Source organism: Alligator sinensis, unplaced genomic scaffold (genome assembly GCF_000455745.1).
Source record: "Alligator sinensis unplaced genomic scaffold, ASM45574v1 scaffold1003_1, whole genome shotgun sequence".
Classification (NCBI taxonomy): domain Eukaryota; kingdom Metazoa; phylum Chordata; order Crocodylia; family Alligatoridae; genus Alligator; species Alligator sinensis.
This window is the reverse complement of record NW_005842557.1, coordinates 562,692-571,491: the sequence shown is the minus strand read 5'-3', so window position 1 is coordinate 571,491 and position 8,800 is coordinate 562,692. Positions and strand designations below refer to the sequence as shown.

General features: G+C 41.6%; 2 protein-coding genes across 11 annotated transcripts in view; both read right to left on the bottom strand.

Moving 5' to 3' along the window:
* The window catches only part of PRLH (prolactin releasing hormone), an 8,702-nt gene extending 8,635 nt beyond the window's left edge, over positions 1-67 (bottom strand). Inside the window, exon 1 of the mRNA XM_025213958.1 lies at positions 16-67. The gene's annotated coding sequence lies outside the window, so the exon portion shown is untranslated. The remainder of the gene's footprint in view (positions 1-15) is intronic.
* Positions 68-4,454: 4,387 nt separating this feature from the next.
* MLPH (melanophilin) overlaps positions 4,455-8,800 on the bottom strand; it is an 87,482-nt gene continuing 83,136 nt past the window's right edge. For all 10 annotated transcript variants that reach the window (XM_025213946.1, XM_025213951.1, XM_025213948.1 and 7 more), the window contains one exon: positions 4,455-8,388. In XM_025213946.1, coding sequence (XP_025069731.1) covers positions 8,362-8,388 — 27 coding nt within the window. In that variant the 3' untranslated portion in view covers positions 4,455-8,361. The remainder of the gene's footprint in view (positions 8,389-8,800) is intronic.

Sequence of the window (8,800 nt, the reverse complement as noted above, 5' to 3'; positions counted from 1 at the left end):
TGCTGAACTACTTACTGTGTGTCAAGCAGGAGTTCTGGAGTGCACTGCTGCCTTCCTTCTCCAGTGACTGGACTCCGCGCGAGCTGGAGATCTCCCGTTTGCCTTTTTTATGCCTTGCCTTAGTGCTGATGTCACAGACACACGCAGCCCGGGACAAAGCCAGGGCATTTTAATGTCACCTCCCCTCCCCAAGACCCATTATATTAATATTTTTTATCAAATCAAGAAAGGGATTTTCATGACTCATGATGGCAATTATTTTCCTTTAGAATTATATATTTTTTCATTTACACAAATCAGATAATTTAGGAATATGCTAATCTACCTTTTTTAGTAACATTAGTTCATGCTAAAATGTACTCATCTGTAAATCATCAATGGACACACACACACACACACTATACATATATATATATACACATATATATATACACGCACACATACACACATATGTGTATATATACATATGTGTGTGTGTGTGTGTGTGTATGTGTGTGTGTGTATAGTATACACACATTTCCAAAGAATCCCACTGATAAGTTTCTGCATATATGCTGTAGAATTCAATTACACAGGTGTAAGTCTCAGTCCTGGTGGGTGCATCTACACATGCACGTTTACTGAGCAGTAACCGAAATTACTGCGCAGTAATCAAAAATTGCTGCATAGTACGGGCAGTGCCTACACATGCACACCTGTACTGTGCAGTAAATATGGCAACTTATGCTGACTTGGGTGTAAATTTGATACCTGCATCATGCAGTATCAGATTTACACCTGATTAATTACTGTGTGTGTAGACTGCGCAGTAACACTGTGTTAGGACTAACTTTAGTTCCAAGTCAGTCCACATGCAGTGTTACTGCACTTTAGTGGCTGCACATGTAGACACACAGTAAACCCACTTACTGTGCAGTAAGTTTAATGCAACATAAATGCACGTGTAGATGTGCCCAGTTTGTGCTTTTTTATGAGGTTGTATCAGAATAACTATATCAGTATAGTTACAGTTGAATAAATTGCCTTGATACAGACCAGCTCCTCTAGTATATGCAACCCAAACTTGGGCCTCAGTCCTGTGATTTGCAATACTCTGGCAGACTGCAACACCTGCACAAATCTCCTTTTACTTCAACAGCACCCTGACTGAGACCATCTGTGCATTACCACGTTACAAGTGGTAAGACTGGGGCCTAAACGAAGTAGGTAAACAAAATTACCCCTCCTCAATAATTAGAAGAGCAACTCCCTACATTCACCTGGCTTCTTAGAAGTATAAATATTGTAGACACAACAGAATAAGCATATGAGAAAGATAATTTGCCAAATCTTTGGGGCCAATAATCAATTACTCTATAAATGTTAAAACTATACAAGTCCATATTCTGTCCTTATACGTCCTTGTAGCACAATGTTCCCAACACAATAAGGCTGTTTTAGGATCTTCAGTGGTCCCTATCCTACCAATTTAAATAAAATACCTATTTTAAAACTCCAAAGGAAGATTTATGATATTGAGGATTCAAGTTCTCAGCATATCAGGGAGGTTTTGCAATACGATCAGACAGATATAACAAACTCCAGACCCCTATATTTCAGGGTATTATAACATTGGAGAGTAATTTTGTTATAAGAACCTCCACCCCTTTCCTTTAAAGCATTATTTCTAATGCATTTGGGTTGAGATAAATCTGAGCTTTTTCATTTACAAAAACATAGAAAATGTTTAGAATCTGGTTCAGAGAGTAAATCACCACACAGGACTGGGCTCTTCCAACTTAAAGCCTTTTCAGAAGATGACAGGTGGGTGAAAAAAAATCTCTTAAAATAACTGCACGTCAGTGCATTGTCAGTGTTTTCACGAGGAAAATATTCGACTGCATTGAAGATGCTGGTAGAGACCAGCTGAACTGGGATACTCAGTTTTTCATTAGGATTGTACTGACTTGCCATTTACATCACAACTTCATCATCATAAACTCACAAGGGACCAAAAGAAAAGTTCATTAAGAGTTCATGTTTGCTATAATAGGGTTAGTCAATGTACTGCATCATATTAGTGAAAAATTGGATCCTGCTGTTGGGATCATTAAATGTAGAGATTTGTTATAGACAGGGCTTGTTAAAATTAGGTGGCACGGTATGTCTTTGTTTCAGCCTTTAGTTATACTACTTGTGAGCTCACCTAAGGTCTCATAAAGGGACAAAGGGCCAAGATATAATCTCAGCTTTATGTTAGCAGGTTGCTATGGCAAAATGAACTGTCCCAGGGAAATAGAAAGATGCAATCGATTTTCCCTCTCTGTTTGGACTGGAGTCCAAAGCCTTGGAAAAAAGGGTGTCAGTGCTCTCCTGTCTCCCCAGGGCTTACCAAGCTGAGGTGGTCTGCTTTCAAGAGAAAACTAGTCCCAAGGATCTGTCCTTACCTCATGGACAGATGCGGTGCACTCCTGCAGAGCATCTGGCTTCTTTGAAACAGTGGTGAAAAAGAGGCTTGCCTGGGAATGTCCAGTAACAGAGCATGGTGGGAAGCAGAGGACTCTCAGACTCTATAGAAAACACGTGCTTATACACAGGTAGTCTTGATTCCAGCTGCACTAGAGGACGTGCTTGAAAAGTGTAATCTGTGGTGTGTCTACATGTGCATTAGATCTGGTAGCAGTTTACTTGTGAGTAAACCACTCGGGAGCAAATGCTCCTGAGCAGGCATCCACACATGTAGGAAGCATGCTAATGGCAGCAAACTTCTCCTGCTTCCTGGGGCCCTACAATGGGCCCCTGCCACCAGTGGGGGGAGCTCTAGGCTCTCGCTGGGGCTGGCAGGGAATGCCAGGCTAGGAGACCGCTGTCTCCTGGTCGGGGCTGGGACACTGCACCCTGCCTGGGGGGCTGTCTGCTGCTGGGGTGGGGACAGTATCCCCCTGCTCTGGCAGCAGGGAGCTTGTGGGGCAGGGGACTTGGAAAGAGCTGCAGTGGTGGGGCAGGTCCCTCCCCCCCTTTCCTGACCCGCCGGTGGGGCATCTAGAAGCTAGCTCACGGCTATCTGTTCCACTGGTAGACTTGGGCAGGGGGATGGGACCTACCCCACCCTGCAGCTCTTTCCAAGCCTCATGCCTCAATCATCTAGACCACCTCCTGACCAGGATAGTTCCCAGCCCCCGCTCCGTGAACATGGAGCTGGGTGGGGAACAGGCTGGGGGGGGTGTTTCCCCCCCCCCTCCCCCAGTGTGGGGGAGCTTGTTCCCCTCTCAGCTCCACAAGTGTGGAGCTGGGTGGGGAACAGGCTCCCCAGCTCCCCGTCAGCAGGGAGCTCCCAGCACCAGCTCTGCAGAGCTTGGGTTGGGAGATAAGGATCTCTTAGTACCACCCCCGTGACTGCGATCTCAGCGTGGGGGGCTTGGAGCTCCCTGCTGGTGGAGAAGGCAGACATAGTCCCTGTCCGGGTTCTGTTTGTGGAGCCTGCCCCAGCAGCAGGGAGCAATCTCCTGCTCCCTGGTGGCTGGCTGACTGGAAGCAGATTTGCTCCTGGTCAGGCATCTACACGAGCGCTACTGCACCATTAGTAATTGAAAGTAAATTTGCTACTTGCATTTGTGGGTACCAAATTTACTCATGATTAGAGAGGCTGAGTGCACACTAAGCATGTGCGCATACTGCACAGTAAACTATGCTACTATGCACTAAAGCGTCTCATGTAGATGCACCGTGTACAGCAGAAATTTGGTGGTGGTATCATCAATAGCTATCACCCACAAAAACCATTGCCTCTCAAATAATTCCTGGGCCATCACAGCTACAACATCCCTCCAACACTACTAAAATATATTACTTCATTTAAAAACTGTTCAATTGAGTCATTTTGACTTCTTAAATCTTTTCCTCCCATGGGTCTTTCCAAACGGCCATTTTTGGCAAATTAACTACTTGTCAAAAATAAAAAAAGTCCACGGGGCTGACAGCATGCTTAATTTGGTCCTATTCCTGATGTTTTCTTACCTGTTTGCAGCTAACATGGCTCAGATTTGCACTGAATAGTGGTCAGGTTCTTGAGAACACAGCCAGTAGGTATGGAAGAGAGTTTGCATTGGTTGTTTAAAAGGAAGAACAATGATCGACAATCACCAGTTAGTCCATCTGTCAGTTACCTTTGATATAATTGGCATGCATACAGCCCCTTGTGCAGAGCTGCTCAGTTAGCTCTTTTGCATTCTTTGTTAAGGTTGTCTCAGAAGAGGGCAGTGTTGGCTAATTACTCCTATAAAGTTAGACACGTAAGACTTAAGCACTTGAATATGATGTTCAATGGTACTGAGCTCCCACTGGCTTTGTTGGGAGATGAATCATGCTTTGGGGGAAAATTTTTCAAAGCACAAATGAGAGTTGTGTCCTGCAGAAGATAATTCAGATTGCAAAGCAGAACAGAAAATAAACAAACAGCCATAGTCCCTCTTGGGTTCTGTATGAAGAAATCCTTTAATATATTTCTGTATTGATTTAACAACTTGCCATTTTGAACAGATAATCAGTTTAGACAACAGAATTTATGACTAAACCTGCCTGTTCTGCTAATCCCTAACTAGATCACGGCATCCAAATGAGATTACTTGGGTCCTTAGAGAGGTGTGGTCATTAAAATAAAAACATTTGTCCCTGTTACATTTTTTTTGTATTTTAGAAACTATTTTCTTCATTCTATTTAGTTTTATCAAGTGATCACAAGTGCTAATGCTCTCATGTTATGGTAAGTGTCTGGGGTCTGAGATGCAATGATACAATATGCAAGAACATAGGTAACACGATACATCCTAAATGGGACTGTACAGCATTGTGTATAACTGAACACATTTATTATACTGCTCCTGGAAAAGCTTATGATCAATGCAAAGGGAACAAACTTATTCCTTTCTTTCCCTGCTCTCCTGCTCCTAAATACATTCGTGATCAATGCTAGGGGAACAAACTTGCTGTTTTATTTCCCTATCCTACCACATCTTCAGACACAGCTTCATTTCCTGTACTTTTCAGTTTTTTCATTGGATGCATTTACATTGACTGGTTAAAGCGAGGAAAGTGAACTGAGAGAAAGAAAATCAGATGCTGTGCAAAATGGATGTTTGAATCTCAACACAAAATCAGTTTTATTGAATGATTTAGTCCATATATTTATATAGAAACAGAAGAGGATGAAAGTTAAAATGCTTGGGTAACTACAGTCTAAACAATGCCTTATTTTACATTTCTGAGGTTTGTCATGAGGACTTCTCCATGGGGTTAGGATTCTGATAGACTGGTACTGGACTAAGGGTGAAAACAGGTATTGCAAAGGGTACATTTGTACTCAAGGTAGTACTACAGTGTGGCTAGATCCTTAGCTGGTATAAATCTACATCACTTTATGACTTCAGTGGAGCTACCTTTTACCACATGAGGTTCTGGACCACTATGTTAATGCCTAAAGGCAGCTCACTTGTGAAATATATGCAATAGGCAATTTAATTTTATTGCAGGAAGTTGCAATGGTACAGCTGACTGAAAGTTAGTTTCTATGCATCTAGGTGTAAAAATTTTAAGTGGCCTATACTGATCAAATGGAACAATAGCTTAGTCAGAGACCATCTTTTTGAGAAATCATCTCTCAGCTTAAGTTGTATTAGTAACAATGGAATTGACTACTATGGACTTTAAATGGGAACTTGAGATCAGACATGTCGTCTGTGTGAATTGTAATACAATGATGCATAGGAGGTACAAAGTAATTTGAAGTCATTTCAGTTACCACGCCCAGGAATATAAATATGCTGGACGAAAACAAGTGGCCACAACTGTTCTTTACTATGCTGTGCCTGGCTTGCTCTGGTCAGACCTGATGAAGATTGTGTGGCATTCAAAAGCTTGTCTAACTCCATCCTAACTACACAGTTGATCCAATAAAAGATATCTTCCTAAGAGATTCTTGCCACTTATTGAAAATTGCCATTTTTGGCAAAATTAAAATGCATTAGAAAATATGCCCATTTTGACATAGTTTTGTTTTCTCTCTTCTCTACTCCCCCAAATGAAGTGTTTTGATAATATCAAAGTTTCTTATTTTTTACACTTTTAGAGTAGAACATTTAGCTGTTTTCTTTCAAATAGACATTTTGAAATAAAAACCATCTGTTTACTTTAAAGAAAGACATTTTTAAACAAGTTTAAAAGGGCAAAATCAAAACAAAAGTATTTATTTTTAATGAAATAATTGACTGGAAATATGTATTTTTCAGAATTTCAGTTTACAGAAATTTCATTTTTAATTTTGTTACATTTTGGACCAAAAATATTTTAAAATTGCAGAATTTTTTACAAAAAGAAGAACACTTCCTACTGTTTTCTGCTCTTTACATAATCACCTTCCGAGGTGACCATGGAACATTTATATATGTTTAGGGACTCCCAAATCACAACCAAACTCTCATACAATAATGTGAGACTAATCTGAGGATTCACATGTTCTTTCTTTAATTATTTTATTTTAAAGTACTGGGATGGCCTCAAGCCCTCCTGTTTGAGCTGCTGCGGGAGAATTATTTTCTTACATCAGTGGGTTTGGCCTCTACTGCTTTTGCTTCAGCTTCAGGTGACACTACCTAGATTTTATGTTGTGGAGGGAAAGACTAGTTCATCCAACCAGAACTTCCTCCTCACAAGGGTAAGACTGCACCAAAAGATCCGGTTAGAAAATGTTGAGAGAAATCTTTTGACAAATCTCTCTTGGAAGTAACAAGATAGTAAGAGCAAATTGCACCTATAGGTTAGGGAAAAGGGTGCTGTACAAGCACTTGAGACCAATGGCATTATTGGTTGAAGGCAAATCAAACTCAAAGACAGCAAGGAATTTCATGTTCCAGATGGAGAGGTAAGGAGGCTATGGCACTGCCTGCCATTTTGCCTGGCATTTGGCTAGGCTAAACTGTTTTGTGACAGTTACTCTTCCCAAAAGATGTCAGATCCAACAGAGACTACCTAAGGGTCTGTACTTGCCTGGCAATTAACTTGGACCCTAATTTTGAGAAGTCTCCTTAAGCAAAGTGCTTCAATACTATGGATTTTAATGGGACTTGAGTGAAATGAGAGCTTCAGTGGTCACTTCTTTAGGCAAAAATACTGAAGCCGTTACCCTTCTTGTCTCTGCTTTCCTAGTGAGGAAAAAAAGCTTCATAATCCCTCTATGGGGCCTTTTTATTTAGTGTTGATAATAATGCTTTATATTTACATACTGAAGCACTTTACCAGGTTAAGTCAGCATGATAAATCACCTATTTCACTAGTGGGGGAAATCAAGCACAGAGAAAATGACTTGTCCAAAGGGACCCAGCACCAAATCCAGGTCTAGGACCACTTCTCTCTCATTCTAAGCCCTGAGCCAACATTGTTGCCACTGCTAACCTATTTATTTCATAGTGCATCATAGTTGAGCAGGTAACTCACGTACCTGGCTAACAGAATTAATAGTCACTGAATGTATTCTTTACCTCAGCATCACCCCTTTTTCCATCCTGCTGGTTTGGCAAGTTGCCAGAAGTCATAAACTTTCCTGCAGTCTGTATTTTATAGCTGGGCCTCAAGTGGTCATATTCAGCGAAGGATTGCACTGGTAAGTCAAGACACACTTCATACACAATCAACTCCTGTCTCTGTCACTGCACAGTACATACCCACAGGGAAAACATGGATAGAACATGGATTGCGTGACTTTTGCAAATATGCTGGACATTTGCAAAGCAACTTTTTAGCCATGTGATTCCCATTGAAGACAATGGGAACTATGCAGCTTAAATCCACTGCAAAACACTTTAATGCATACGGTTCCATTCATTGAACCATCTCAATAGAAAAGCAACATTAGAGTGAAAACTCACTCTGACAAATTATTTCTTTCTGTGAAGCCATCAAGCATGCATCAGGCACATACTTGGCCCACATTTACCAGCCTTGACAATGTTTCTTTAAGCCAAACATTCAAACAAATGTTTGTGGGTCACAGCTATCAAAACTTTTTAAGAGACATAGTGGGAACATGGTGCACTTCTTGGGCCTGCTTTGCCATCTTCTGTAGCCCAGAAGACTTGCCAGTTAATAATCAGTTGGTGTCTTACTCAGAATTGGACCCATATTCTCTTGCCGTGAGGCTGAAACTCTGAGCTCTGTAAACACAACTGAACAGGATTCCCCATTGTGCAGGAGTGCTCCTTCCCTTCATCTGGCATTGCAGGTAAGGAAGCAGTAGAAGGAAAAGCAAACATTAAGGGAAATAAAGGTGAAGCTCTGAGCTGAGGTCTTGCAGCATTAGTAAAACATCAGGGTAGGGAGCATCCGCCTTTCTCAGGGTCGATGGGTCATCACTGGCTTCTGTCAAACACCAAAACAGGGAAATGAAAGTGTTAGAGATCCATGATGTAACACACATGGGTTTGCTTCCTGTTTACAGGATGCATTTTACTCCCTTTTCTCCAAGCTGCATGCCTCATCATACAATCTCCACTCGTGAGCGAGTTGCCCTGATTACAGCTTTCACCAGGATGGCAGATGAAGTTGCCAGCACTACTTTAGTAGAGGATGTACCCACTGTAGATCAACTCATGTTCTCCCACAATGCCTCTGGAATAGTCTGCTTACTTGGGTATCTATCACAGGGTTAGCTTTAAGCTTGGCATGCCCATGTTGTGTGTGCCATGCTGAGGGTGGGCAGAATGAATCTGAGAAGCACGGGTGCTATTCTCTGGGCCCTATTGATCCCCCACAGATTTCAGTATTGTAGAGA